The 15,153-nt window shown below is 39.6% G+C and overlaps 1 protein-coding gene across 5 annotated transcripts in view; it reads right to left on the bottom strand.

Moving 5' to 3' along the window:
* Nucleotides 1-215: 215 nt before the first annotated feature.
* Nucleotides 216-15,153, bottom strand: part of LOC135081442 (LIM domain only protein 7) — a 264,365-nt gene continuing 249,427 nt past the window's right edge. For 4 of the 5 annotated variants that reach the window (XM_063976129.1, XM_063976128.1, XM_063976127.1 and 1 more), the window contains 10 exons: nt 13,371-13,706; nt 12,513-12,848; nt 11,993-12,157; nt 10,568-10,624; nt 9,762-10,231; nt 8,347-8,473; nt 7,448-7,561; nt 6,668-6,786; nt 4,344-4,537; nt 216-3,469 (listed from right to left, as the gene is read on the bottom strand). In XM_063976129.1, coding sequence (XP_063832199.1) covers nt 3,282-3,469; nt 4,344-4,537; nt 6,668-6,786; nt 7,448-7,561; nt 8,347-8,473; nt 9,762-10,231; nt 10,568-10,624; nt 11,993-12,157; nt 12,513-12,848; nt 13,371-13,706 — 2,106 coding nt within the window. In that variant the 3' untranslated portion in view covers nt 216-3,281. The remainder of the gene's footprint in view (nt 3,470-4,343; nt 4,538-6,667; nt 6,787-7,447; nt 7,562-8,346; nt 8,474-9,761; nt 10,232-10,567; nt 10,625-11,992; nt 12,158-12,512; nt 12,849-13,370; nt 13,707-15,153) is intronic. The other variant, XM_063976130.1, reaches the window with a different exon arrangement.

Below are 15,153 nucleotides of genomic sequence, written 5' to 3'. Positions count from 1 at the left end.
TCTTTTCTTTTTTTAAAGGCAAGCAGATAAGGATCTATGACATCGTTTTGTCACCAATTCAATTGACCAAATAACATTGATTTTAAAGCTATTAAAAATGTGTTGTCATTAAAATGTGTTTTAAAGAACTTTTCCTTTGGTAATGTTGGTTATTGGGGTATTTCATATGGGTTTTTATTGATGATTTTGTATATTAGGCACAATTCAAACAAGTATAATGATTTGTAATGTTTATTGTTACACAATCCAGGACTTACATATACAATGTACATAAGAATTCTAACATAATTACAACAAGTCAGAGGGTAGAGCCGTCTTCGCAAGAATCACAAATAACATATATTATTATGTTTTACGTTAGGTACATACGTTCCGATAAAATGATCGATACAAAATTACTCTATAGTGATGTAAAAATATAAAATATTTTTCTCAAGTAAGTATTATACATAGAAATTATGTTCAATATACGTTTTTGGATTAAATGTTTTAAACTACAGTACTAACTATTAAAGCTAACCGTTAAACACACTAAATATAAATTAAAACTATTTACAAAATATTACAGTTTATTCGAATATTTATTATACGATAAAATACACTGTGCATTGTCTAAGAAAATAGATTTTAATGCTACAAGTATACATTTTTATTAGACATTTTTATATCAATACACATATTTGATTAAAAACTGCCTTAATATACTTGACGCATAAAATAAAGACGTGTATCCTAATATAAACAATTTAATTTAAAACAATCAGATGTGTGTACTTCTCGTTAAAATATAATGAAGAATGTTATATGACATGGCACAAAATAGTCAGAAACAGAAAGTGGGTTCTAATACTGTGACAAACTACATGACAGATGAACAGTAACGTGATATTTAAAACTAACACCGTCACTTATTTAAGTCCCCAAAACAGATGACATCAAAATAACAAAAAAAATATACTCTGGAATTCAAAGTTGCCAGTAATCACGTTTAGAACAGTTAGCAACCTTACTCTATTGCGTTAAGGATCAATAACTTCATAACTCAAACGTTAAAACAAGATTGAATTCCAAAATACGACAAATGTTGATAAATCACAAAAAAAGTAGTAAATAATAGTCTAGGAGCTTGAGTCCAAGTAATCTTGCTTCTTCATGCAATGCAACTACAATAGACGTTACAACGAAATGAAAAACGTTGAAAAAACAAGATGGCGCTTTGAGTAACGCTTTCGACCTAAACCAGCAAGTCGTTATAACAAATATGTAGTCTTTAATACAAGAATAAGGTATTTAGTGTGGTGACCAAAAATATACAATCTTTTTAGATATTTTTGTATGTTTGTGTATAAAAAATATCTACAAAAATTGGTATGTAGATCGTGCAAAAGCGGACTCAGATCAGGCTGAGTCGCCGAGACGTGAAGTGGTATACGACAATATCACGGTAGTAAATAATTTACTATCGCGGTTTGTCTACTTCTAGATCATTCTAGAAAGGTCAGAGTCGAGGTCATGTCCGAGTAAACTTAAAATTATTAAATTGGTTTATGAACTAATATTTAGATCTTTCTTCAGATCGTAAGTGCTTACTTTAAATTGAACATTCGTTCTGGTATAGCACTTCTTTTGTTTACGATTAACAAACGACATTAAAGATCTCTTTGAAGCTCAAAGACAAGAAGATTCACTTAATCTTAAAAACTTTTAGTATGATCGATGGGTTCGACATGTTTTTTAACGGAGACCGCATTTGGGAAAACGAAGCGTACGCCTTACCTATAATGGCAGTACAATGTTGGATCATAATAGTCAAAGATGGCTCAGGCTGAATAGATAACAACAATGATGTGTTACTTTATTGCAACTTCAGCCTTCAGACCCTTGAGAACTTCCTCCCATAATCCTTCGAGAGCCGCCTAGCAACAGTAGCGGTCATAAGTTTCGGCAGTCAACAAGTGCCCGCTCTATTGCAATCTCATCCGTAGTACCTAGGGACTAATGTCTAGACTCGACAGTACTTAGTACTTAGACAGTAGCAAGGGATCACAAGTTTGAATACTCAAAAAATGCCCGCGCCATTTACATCTCGCCTTACGCGGGTTTTCCGCGAGAGCGAGTCTTTTCAACAAAGAGTCGAGCGAAAATGACAAAGAGGGCAAAAAGAATAAAAGTAAGCTCGCTCATCAAATCAACACTCCCGAACTCATTTTCGATGGAGAAGCAATCCTATTTTATGTACACGAAGACTGCTCCGCTAGACATCCCTAGTTCGTTCCTCTTTGGCGGTGGAAAATGGGCTTTATTCCCTAAACCAGCGGTTCCCGAAAGGTGGTCCGCGGAACCCTAGGGTTCCGTGAAAAGGCCGAAAGGGTTCCGTAAAAAATATTGTCCCACGTTTCGTGACCGACGTTGTTCGCGCGCACCGACTTGTTTCCGCACAAGGGAGGGGCAGGGCGTGCGGGCGGAGTAGTACGGGGGTTCCGCTAGGAAAAGTATAATCAATTAGGGTTCCTTGCCAAAAAAAATTGGGAAACCCTGCCCTAAACCCTAGAGTACTTTCTCCCATCGTCCCCTGAGTAGCAATGGTAGCAATGCAAGCGGTTGGCTCGCACGCGCACGTCTGCTCCCGCGCGAGTAAATCTGCTAGCTATAGCAATTTCAGCCTTAAAGTCTAGACTCTAAAGTACTCCGCAGTTAGAAGTTTCGGCAGCCAACCATTCCAATCTCGCCCTTATTCCCTAAACCCTAGAGTACTTTCTCCCATCATCTCCTGAGTAACAATGGTAGCAATGCAGACGGTTGGCTCGCACGCGCACGTCTGCGCCCGCGCAAGTAAAGAATAATAGCAATATTACGATACTTACAACCAGCTGTAGCAATCTCAGCCTTACGGTCTAGACTCTAGAGTACTTCTGTCGATGCCGGGACAAAAATGGCGGTCACAAGTTTCGGCAGCGAACTTTTCCCCGCACAATTCTACTTTCATCCTTATGGTCTAGATTCTAGAGTACTGCTGTTGATGACGGAGGAGAAACACTAGCGGTGACAAGTTTCGGCAGCCAACTTTTACCCGCGCACTAATTCCACTTTCATCCTTATTCCCTAAACCATTTTTGTAGTCAAGAGTCGAGCTCAGTCGGTGTCTAAGAGTCCTCCTAGTAGATGACGCCTCCCAAGCCTCTACACAACGTCCCGATTTTTTTTCTGGGTCTCTTACCGCCCCCCTTTAATCCTGCAGCGCCCACAAGGGGGCGTTATCGCCCACTTTGGGAAACACTGCCCTAAACCCTAGAGTACTTTCTCCCATCGTCTCCTGAGTAACAATGGTAGCAATGCAAGCGGTTGGCTCGCACGCGCACGTCTGCTCCCGCGCGGCCGTCGCCCAGGCGCGCGCCGCAGACCGCGCAAGTGAAGCACCACACGTGGTAGCATAGCGACAGCGACTCGATTATCATGGCGGCGCCGCGACCTGGAACAAATATATCAAATCAAATCGTTTATTTATGCAATGAGGGCTATCGTTTTTATACTTAACAGTTGGCACCCCTGGCGATTGACAGGACCTTACTCTACAGTGGCGCCATCTTGATGAGTGCAATTGCGATAGTCCTCCTACCACTTTAGCGCTCACCAGATGGCGCCACTGTCTTCGCTACTAGCAAGTGACAGGACCTTACTCTACAGTGGCGCTAACTGGTGAGCGCTAAAACGATAGCCCTCATTAGGCTCCCAAAGAGCACTTTACACGTACTGCTTCGGGACAATAAATGGGCCAGTGCTGAGAAGAAGTAGTGCAAGAAACTTAGTCACTATTGTCAGTCTCTTATCAAAGATTTTACAAGATATAAACTGAAAGAAACTGCATAATTGACAATGGTCAAAAGGCTAAATAGTGCCATTCTCGCGGTGTGAAGATTCTAGAATCAATTGCCAGGTTACGTTATAAGATCAAGTACCTATGCACAAAATTAGATCCTACTTACTTTCAGTTCATAAACCTGTATCTACATACCTATAACATAGAGCCAAGGCTCTTCAAATTTTTGGCTCAATCAATGCTGCAAATGCTAATGTCTTCCAATTAAACATTAATATGGCATTAAGTTTCTTTACGAGATAGAATCAGAAATGAGGAGATCCGTAAACGAACTAAAGTCGCTGACATAGCCCAACGGATTAGCAAGCTGAAGTGGCAATGGGCAGGGGATATAGTACGCAGAACTGATGGCCGATGGGGAAGCAAGGTTTTGAAGTGAATGTTCAGCAGTAGACGTCCTATGGCTGAAATAATGGCATTAAATTACACATGATTTTCAGTTTTAAGTTTACATAAAACAACTCACCTAACTCCTCTCCGCAATGCGAGCACTTCCTCCTCCCGCTGACGCTGAGCATCTTGTCCTCTCTCTCGGGCCTCTGCTCGGGTCGGTCTCGCGGCGGGTCGGGTCGGTCTCGCGGCTCGGGTCGGTCTCGCGACGGGTCGGGTCGGACCTCCGAACGGGGCGGTCGCTTGAACTCTGTGGGGAGGTGCTGTTGGCTGGAATGATAAGGCATAATTAGGTGATGGGTTTTGAAAAATGTAATGTAACATAGTCTGAGGTAGGAGTTTAAGATAACGGGGCAGATTTATTTATTTATTTATTAGGTACACCACACCAACAAAGTCACATACATAATACAGTTCATACATTTTGACATGGTTTAACACATGATGCGTATATGACCTCAATTACAGGTATAATAATACACAGCATTTCTATTTGATGAAAAAAAAAATAGTGATTGATCTAACTCTCCGGCCATTGTGGAAATCATTGTGGGAGGCCTATGTTCCGCAGTGGACGTCCTGTGGCTGAAAATGATGATGATCGAACTCTATGCCCGCTAAAGACCAGAGATAAAAATGGAGAATTTGATCTACACTATTGATAAAAACCGCATTTAAATGCATTACAAAATTATGTTCTAGCTTAATACGGTAAGTATTATTTTAAGCTTTTTTCTTCTTAGTCGGGCACTCTTGTCAGAGTGGTCGTGGTTGCGCTGACGAGGTACATGGTGGGGTGATGTCATCTACGAGGGTAGCTCTCCTGGCGATGTGCCTCCATTTCTGACGGTTAGAGGCGTCGCGAGTACACTGGACCATGATGGACTCAGTAGGACCATGGTGGAATCAGTAGGACCATGGTGGACTCAGTAGGACCATGGTAGACTCGGTAGGATCATTGGTAAAAATGTAATAACGATATCTGGCAACCCAGAAGCGTTGTATGCTCTATGGCCCCTCTCTATGGTCTCTTTTTCCTACCATTCAAGTGTGTGCACATGGTTGTAAATTATCTTCTCAATAAATAGAATATCACTGAAGTTAAGTGTCTTTTGTACCTGCCGCATCACTCTGTTCAATCATGGTGGACTTAGAACCATGGTGGACTCAGTAGGACCATGGTGGACTTAGGACCATGGTGGACTCAGTAGGACCATGGTGGACTTAGGACCATGGTGGACTCAGTAGGACCATGGTGGACTTAGGACCATGGTGGACTCAGTAGGACCATGGTGGACTTAGGACCATGGTGGACTCAGTAGGACCATGGTGGACTCAGTAGGACCATGGTGGACTCAGTAGGACCATGGTGGACTCAGTAGGACCATGGTGGACTCAGTAGGACCATGGTGGACTTAGGACCATGGTGGACTCAGTAGGACCATGGTGGACTCAGTAGGATCATGGTGGACTCAGTAGGACCATGGTGGACTCAGTAGGACCATGGTGGACTCAGTAGGACCATGGTGGACTCAGTAGGACCAAGGTGGACTTAGGACCATGGTGGACTCAGTAGGACCATGGTGGACTTAGGACCATGGTGGACTCAGTAGGACCATGGTGGACTTAGGACCATGGTGGACTCAATAGGACCATGGTGGACTTAGGACCATGGTGGACTCAGTAGGACCATGGTGGACTCAGTAGGACCATGGTGGACTTAGGACCATGGTGGACTCAGTAGGACCATGGTGGACTCAGTAGGACTAGAGTAAATACAAATGAGTAGGTTATCTTCATAGAAACGCACCGGGCGCGGTTTGTATGTGAGCGCGCCAATACGTACCTATGCGGCGCGCACGCACACACTGACAAAATTTAGCGTGGAATAGCGGGGAGCCAGTCGTGGTTGCGCCGAATTTAGTCAGTGTGTGCGTGCCGCATACGTATATTGGCGCGCTCACATACAAACCACGCTCGGTGCGTTTCTATGAAGATTACCTACTCATTTGTATTTACTCTGGTAGGACCATGGTGGACTCAGTTATGCTACGTAAAGATCCATAATAGTTATGTTGACACCACCAGTCAATTGACGTACTTTTTAAAACTGTCAAAACGAAACTCTCCCATAGATTTTGTATGGCACAAGCAAGTGACGTCACTATTTTTTCAACTCAAACTACTTTTTTCAATTACAATGCGAACAAAAATCGTAATTTACAGGTAATTTAAAATAAATTAAGTATTTAAGACCTGAATGAAGGGTCTTTTTAAAACAGTTGTGGTTTCGAATTATTGGAGTATGGTGTCAAACTGTCTTAATTTTTTTTTTAATTTTTAGTTTTAAGTTGTATTGTGTTGTGCCAAATAAACGTTTTTTTATTATTTAGTATTTACCTGGTGCTAAGAGGCAGCATAGTTTGCAGCTGCGGCGCTGGCATGTCCTGATGGTAGGAGTGTCGCTGGCCGGCTCGCAGCTTGCTTCGGGACTCCTCTATCCTACGCTGTTCAGCCTCCTGGAGAGAACAGACCATAACATTATAGTAAATACTCAGGTTACAGCTCAGGCAAAAGCAGTCTAAGATCATCGTCATCAGGTCATTTAGTCTCCACTTCTGGTGGACGTTCCTCTTTAATTTATTAGAGGCAAATGGAAGATTAATCTACACTACCCACACTGAGGAAGGCTAATATTGGCATATTTCTTTCTGAGTCGCCTTTTGAGACGGAAGACTCGGAAGAGTATCAGTATTCTAGAAAATAATTAGTTTACTTAAACGTATCTTCGGTAAAAATACATAGATGCCCTCCCTATAAAAATACATATATAACCCTCCTTCTGACGCGGTGGGGTATATAGACGGATAATTAGAAAATATTGGACTCATATTTTTTTTTCCATAATCGAATAATTACAGTATTATATTGAGTTGAAATGTCGCGTGACGTCACTTTTGAGTAAAAATTCAACTCAATCGTGACGTATGGCGCCATTTCAACTCGATGTAGGACTGTTATTATTTAATTATGAAAGAAAATAAAAAATATGAGTAATATTTTCTAATTATCTGCCTGAAGGACAAATAATTGAAATTTTGTCATCTAGCCTATTTTTTCTTTATTACCCACCGCTCCAGAAGGAGGGTTAATTACTAAAGGTATTATTTATTATTGTACCTGTATGAGCCAGTGCTGGTTGTAGTTGTAGGCAGCGGGCTTGCGCGGCGGCTGGCGCGCCTGCATCCAGTCCGCGTTCGAGATCAGCTTCGGCGTCGGCGCCGCGCTGAGAGCCTAGAACATTAACGTTTATTTATGTTAAAGCCCGGTCTGTGAGCACGTAGAATTTTGTCCATTGACCCCAAGCTACCCATCCTTATCGCTCGCGCGTAATTATGTTACTGTCGCGCTCGCACACTCACTGCGGGCGCCCGTCGCACAGTCGCGATGGATGGGTAGCTTGAGGTCATTGGACAAAATTCTACGTGCTCGCAGACCAGATTATAGAACTTTTCGCATCTGTATTTCCCAATATTTTTTTTAAGAATATGTACTAGAAATTAATTTGTAAATAGAAATTCCTCTCGAAAGAAAACCTCTAGTGGTAAGTTTAAATATGCTTGTGTTACGAGTGGGTTCACCACAATAGTCGAGGAGGGGCGGGGATAAAACCCGCGTTCCTCGGATCACGAGTCAGCCAGTCCGAACCTTTCCCCGTTCGGCTATCGTCGCTTCAAAGAGTCGTCGTCTTCTCAGTCGAGAAGAAATCGATGAGCTTACTTTCGAAATTTTCGGACAGTGTTATTAAAATAAAAATACAATCGATTTTAGCACTTCTCTTATTTTTTGTCTCAAAGCGCTGGTAGGGACCAAATAATAAGGAGCCATAATAAAGCGGACTACCTTTTTCTTTTCTTTTTTGACGGTCATAAGTGCTAAATATGAAATCAGTGTGGCAAATCCTTTAGAAAAGCTATTACAGCACGCACAAATGGAGTAAAAAGTTTTTCTCTGCAGTATAAGACCGCATCATAATCACTCTAATGTAGAATTACATGTCTCCTGCATTCTACACCCACCTGCAGCGTATGCCTGGTCATCGGGTGGTACTGCGCGCCGTTTCCATTGGCCACCGGCTTCTGGCGTAGCTGGACCGCTGTCCGGTCCACGTTGACGTACTCCACGGCTGAAGGCACACGACTGCTTCTGAAATATTGAGAGGATAACGTAAAATTTCGTTTCGTTTCTTTACGAGATCGAATCAGAAATGAGGATATCCATAAACGAACTAAAGTCGCTGACATAGCCCAACGGATTAGCAAGCTGAAGTGGCAATGGGCAGGGCACATAGTACGCAGAGCTGACGGTCAATGGGGCAGCAAGTTTCTGGAGTGGTGGCCGCGTACCAGAAAACTCAGCGTGGGACGTCCACCCACAAGGTGGACCGCCGACGACATCATAAAGGTAGCAGGAAGTCGCTAGACGCAGGCCGCTACTATACCAATCGATCACCATGGAAATCATTAGGGGAGGCCTATGTTCAGCAGTGGACGTCCTATGGCTGAAATGATGATGACCTTAAAATAGCTGGTAGTACATCAACATTTTGTTCTCGAGGCAAAGCTCATACTGCTCATACTTAATTGTGTTATAAGTAGGTATTAAGCCAAGTATTGCCTATTATCATCAAATGATTACGAGCGAGCTAGATAATCAGTGTTTATTAATTAATCCATACTTAATTGATTAAATATATATATTATATTTTACATACTTAATTCTTCGGTATCTAGCATTATAACGATAGCATCTATCAATAAAAACGGGAAGCACAGTAACACGATTTCGTAAGTTTTATTACGATGACGAAGAACGATAGTACTTTTTTCGAACAAGACTGGCATAAATTATCTTTCTTTACCTAATTTATTTTTAACGAGTACTTAATCTACAAGCATTGTGCGATATTACTAACAGAGCTATAGAAATTTATATTATCTAAATATATAAAAGGAGAAACTGACTGACTGACTGACAGATCAACGCACAGCCTAAACGGCTAAACGTAGGCACTTGAAATTTGGAAGGGACGTAGCTTAGGTACCGTAGAGGTGCACTAAGAAAGGAATTTCCGAAATTCCCACGGGAACGGGAATTAGCGGGAAAAACGGGATTCACGCGTACGAAGTCGCGGGCGGCCGCTAGTAATAGATAGTATGCTTTCAAAATATTATGTCACGACTGAGGTATCGCCTACTGGTCCATCTACTATACAATTACTAATTTTCCTAATGATTTTGATATCATGTTTTGCCTACCTGAATAAAAATTTTGTTAGAAACTAGCAAGACGGTACCTCATAATGGTAGAAGGAAGGCGCTGGATGCAGGTCCCTACCAACCAGTCAGTATGGAAATCATCAATCATCTATGTTCAGCAGTGGAGTCCTGATAATGATGAAGAAACTAGCATACAAGTTAGCTTAAGAACTTACCTCATAGTAATCTCCCTCTCAATAGACTCCCGGGTCTTCGGTTTCGGAGGAAGCACCGGTTGAGGCGGCCTCACGCTCGGCACCTGTCTCCTCACCGCCTCTCCAATCTTGCGGTCCTCATATAGAACCTTTCTGCTCTCCTCAACACCAAAATGCCTCTGAATATGCTCCTCTGACACAAAAGGCTTCCTTTTCATGTTCTCATCAAACGCTGGCCTTTCAGGAATAGCTGGCACCACAGGAGTATAACTCTCGTTAATCAAAAGATTTGGCATCGAGTGTCTGTAGTTCCGATTAGTCGACTTCCCAGGTCTTTGGAGAGGCGGCTTCTCTGGCGTATTTGGAACTGTAGATATATCCTGGACAGACTTCTGGATGATCCTGTTCTGGTCTCTAAGAAGGTTTTCCCTCTGCCTTCTCAGTTCTTCTTGTTCCAACTGCAGCAGTTCTCTTTCGAATCGCAGCACTTCCTACGTTGGATTATGAGACGTCAGTAAATTGGTATAGGTACGATTTTAGTGTGGTTAGTTCACGGAGTTGGCGTTAGTGTTAGGCAATTTTGGTGCAATGCTGAAGCTAGCGTGTTTAGCACAATGATCGTTAAGTGGACGCATCGGTTCACGTGGTGTGGGTGTGATAGTCATTTGTTATATTTACATGTTTACCATGTAAACCGAATTAATGTAAACAAAAGGCGATACACAAGCGACCAAATCTCACAATCTTTGAACTAATTTAAACTTTACGGCTAAGAGATAGGGTTTGTTTGTGTAAAGCCTTGTTAAAGTGTAAAATGAGTCAATCACCTTGGTATGAGCATCGTCAACGTGCCCGTCAGGCCAATCCTCGTTAATGCGACACGCCTGCAAGTACACGGGCGGCCATCTTGTTTAATGTTATTTACACACACAAAATGGCGGATGAGGTTATTGAATGGAATGCAATTTCCAAAGATTTTGATTTAGAACAAAACTTTCATTAATTCCTATAGTATATTAAGATTAAATTATTAAATTATAATAGAAAATTAGATAAATAAATTAGCGGTGGAAATTGCATACAATGAATTATTATACTTTAGTACATAGGTATTGATTATGAGTTTATAGTAATAACTTTAATTATTTCAAAATAAACACTTGATATTTTTCAGTTCAAGAGTAAAAAATGTAAAAAAAATCGAATGAAAAATGATTTTGAAAAATGCAAAATTATAAAAATAGTGCAATGCATGCACGTGCATTAAATTCTACGAAAGTGCAATAAGTGCAAGGAAATAAAAGGCAGGGCTGACTACTATAAATAATATTTATTTAGAAAGAAATTTTAACATACATAATAATAATCTAACCAAAACTACTCATTGTATATAGCATACTCAAAATAAAATAACTAAATCTCAGTACTTAGAATAATAATATTAATCAAAAAATGTTTTTGGTGTATTTAAATTTTGGAAATCTTACAATATAGAAAAGCATTAGAAAGCAGGATTAGAATTATTGTTAATAACGCAGCATTACATAGAAATGACGATTTTAACATCATAAATTGGAAAGTATCGAAATTAGAAATAAATATAATGCAACTTTTACTCAATGTATGATGCTGAAAATTGGATACAAAATAAATCCTTACGTAAATAATAATTACAACTAGAGTGCTTTCAAAGCATTTACAGTGCATTAACCATACCCAATATAATAAAAATAAATTCTAGCAGTGACATAAGTGCATATAACAATGATCAGTGCCATCAGTAACAGCCAAATTTAATATGATTCGAGAATATAATAATATAATCATCACCATACGACGCTAAAACTATTCTACGAGATCTACTTGGTTTGTGATAATGTTTAACAACATTAAATAGCCTAGCAACCCGAATTTAATTACCCTTAAAGTTTAAAGCAAGTAAATTGAAATCATTTACCCCCTATTCATAAAATTTTAAGACATCGTTTCAAATATAACTTTCGTCTCTTTTTATCACAGCAAAATCTACATTTGGCAGAAAGAGACAAAGTTAAAACGGTTCTTGAGTTGTTTTTTTTTTTTCATGAATAAGGGCGTATAATAATATGTAAAGTAAATAAGTAGAAAACTAATTTTCCATTCAAACTACCCTATAAAACTATGGACCTAAAATGGAACCTTGCGAGAGCCCGAAAAATTCACCGTCTAAAGTTCATAGCAGGATTGAGGAAGCGTATTCATTGCGGCGTTACCTGTTGCTGCTGTATTTTTTTGTCCAACGTGTCTATTTTGTCATCTGTTTGTGGGGACTCTGTCAGTTCTGTCAGCTTTGTGTTTAGGTTGTTGGTGAAGGTCTGCTCTTTCTGTTTCTTCGTTGACTCCTCCTCGTCAGATGTTACTGTCATTTGTGTGTACGGCTGAAAAGTTTTATACAATATTTATAAGACTTTTGATAATGATCAAGTCATGGAATGTGTAAATAAATGAAATTTTAATTTATTTTACAAAATTGTGTAGGGCTCTTCTGAATAATCTTCTATCTTAATCTTTACGTAGATTATTGATCGAAGTTGATAATAAAACGATTATATAAAATAATCTAAAATAATAATATAAAATAAGAACAACAAAATAAAATTATAATTAAGGTACATTGCAATGTGGTGCTCTTTCGTGAGAGAATAATCGTGAGAGACCACAAACATGCGACACACAGCAAAAGGTATTTATATGATGTGAGAAAAATTGACTCAAATTAAAACCAAAATGTACCTCACTATTCTGTCTGCTATGCGGACTGGAGGTTTCCGGGGACGACTGCCCTTTATACCAGGCCTCAGCTGATGGTCCTCTGTCCACGTCCACTCCTGAATCCCTGCTCTCCCTCAACTTGGCGTCCATATCGTGGGACAGCGTCTTCTTGTACAGAAGCTTTTCGATCTTCGTCTCCTCTTGAAGGAAGGAGGTGATATCAGGACGTGGAGCGAGGGTCAGGTCAGCGTCCAGATAGCTGTCGTCTACTTGACCTTCAATGCCGAGGAAGCTGGTGCGCTTGTTGCGGATTTCTTTCTTGATGCGGCGCGCTGAGCTCGTGTGTTTGAAGTTGCCCTGGAAATATAAATAGTATAACGTAAATAAATCTGAACTACTGTGCTGTTATCGGAAGATGTAAGAAGGCGCATTTAGTGGACCGACGACCCGGTGAAGGTTGCAGGATTATTTAGGATGTGGACTAGGAATCTATCATGGGATCTATGGATGGAAATAGGTTACCTGTCTCTGAAATGGAATCCTTTCACTAGAATGACTTCATTGTGAGAAACGTGTCTACTTCAAAACTAACAAGGACACATTCGATCATGTAACAACCAGAAAGGGTTTTGTTGTTTCATTCTCAACATTAGCGATATTTTATCAAAGTACTTAGTATTAAATTAATATAACTAGGATTTCCTAGAAAATGTTTGAAACGCACAAGTCTTGTTTACATTATCTAAGTCAGTTAGGTTAAGGGTTATTCACAACATGTATTTAATTGAACTATAAATCGATTGACTAATTAATTGTGGAAAATTACTTTAACCTTAAAGATAAAAAGACTGGTAAAATGAGAATAAATAAAACACTCACATTTCCAAGTAGTTCGTCCTCCTGACCGTCGTCAGTCGGCGGTGGCGGAGGCTTCTCTTTTGGTGGCTCCAAGATATTAGTTGGCATATCTAGTGGAAAGGCTCCAGCCCCATCTGAGCTGTTCTGATAAAAGATGTCAATGTTCTCGTACAACGGCGGCACTGGTTCAGGTATTTTACTTTCAGTGCCAAAATCAATAAGTGTATCCACTTTAGAGTCGACAGACTCAGTTTTAGTCTCACTTGCACTAACTTTGGAGTCATCCATGGCTTTGCTTTCGTCCATACTGTCCTCAGAATCTAGTTCTTGGAATGCCAACTCCAGAGCGTCAATTACCTGTAAATTTTATAGAACAGTTAATACTATTTTTGGTTTGAACAGTGATACAATAAAATTGAATTTAAATCACAAATAAAATCGTAAAAAGCTAAAACCAAAAACACAAAATAACAACATAAAACTCACTTAAAGTAACAGGAGAATTCAGATTAGAAATAAAAGTAGTAAACATGCGAAAACCATTCGAGCGAGACGACACTTTTAGCACAACACGACATGCGGCGCAAATGAAGGTTAAATGAAGCGAAACTACGCAAAATGTCCATGTCTTACCTTACGTTACCCATCACCAAAGCTGACGTAAACCTAGCGTTTATCTATAAGTTGTTACAGTTTAATATTCAATATTCAGAGCGGAGCAGTTTCAAAGAGGCCTACGCTGGCTAATACTTTATCTTACTGACTTAGTGGTCGCATTCACAAGATAAAATGTATTTGAATAACATACGTGATACTCCAGATAACGTATTATCTATAGCTCGAGTACTTCGCTTAGATTTTCCTATCATTAAAATTTATAAGCCGACACTGATTAATGCCACCTGAACTATAATTAATGATACAGATATAGGTTGATATAAATACATAAATAAAACTCGCACATAACAGTGTAACATATATTTTGATAAAATGAATTTACAAATATCACGTTTCAGAATAAATGGTCTAAAATGATAGGGTCTACAGCTAGATATAACCTGCACTACGTAAGTATATAAATAGGATATATTATACATGTGACGATAATTATATGGATACTACAGTTCATAACCCTGTTGAAATAAGTCTAATTACTATAGTCCACTAAGTATTGAATGAATGTAATGTTACGAGTACTTATGATTCGCTAAGTGCTAGGACTTTAATGAGTATAATAAATATTTTAGCACATTAAAATGATTTAGTAAACGATGAATTTGGTTTAAAAAATCTACATCGAATTGTTACTGACGGACATAACAGTTAATTAGTAGTTTCTAGGTGGTCATTTACGTGGAAGGGTAATTAAATAAGTGTTTCTGGTGCAGATACGGTATTATGTGTGGTTGTGGTTACAGAAAATTCGTAGGTGAGATCAAGAGATCATAAAAATCCTAGAAATTACGTCCATTATCAAGTTCTCTCATCTATCTTGCTGTCTAACAGCAATGTATGAGAAAAGAATAGACTAGAGCTAGAAAGATGTTTAAAGGTTTACCCCTAAGCTTTTCTATTTATGCTTGTGTGGTATCTTTGGCACTTAGAGTACTTGTATTAGTTATAGTTTGCTTTGTAGTTACTTTATTGTTAATGAATAGTATAGTTTTTCGTCTATTTGGTTCAATGCGACGCTTAGTTCGTTTCTGCCAAAATGGATTAGAATCTTGTGAGCTACTTACCGATACGTCGCCGTTTGTTGTCACGGCATTCGTGGTCTGATTGGCAGTTTCATTACTTTGATTGT

This window comes from Ostrinia nubilalis, chromosome 20, assembly GCF_963855985.1.
Source record: "Ostrinia nubilalis chromosome 20, ilOstNubi1.1, whole genome shotgun sequence".
Lineage (NCBI taxonomy): Eukaryota > Metazoa > Arthropoda > Insecta > Lepidoptera > Crambidae > Ostrinia > Ostrinia nubilalis.
The sequence above is the reverse complement of the archived record's forward strand: the minus strand, read 5'-3'. Positions and strand labels throughout refer to the sequence as shown.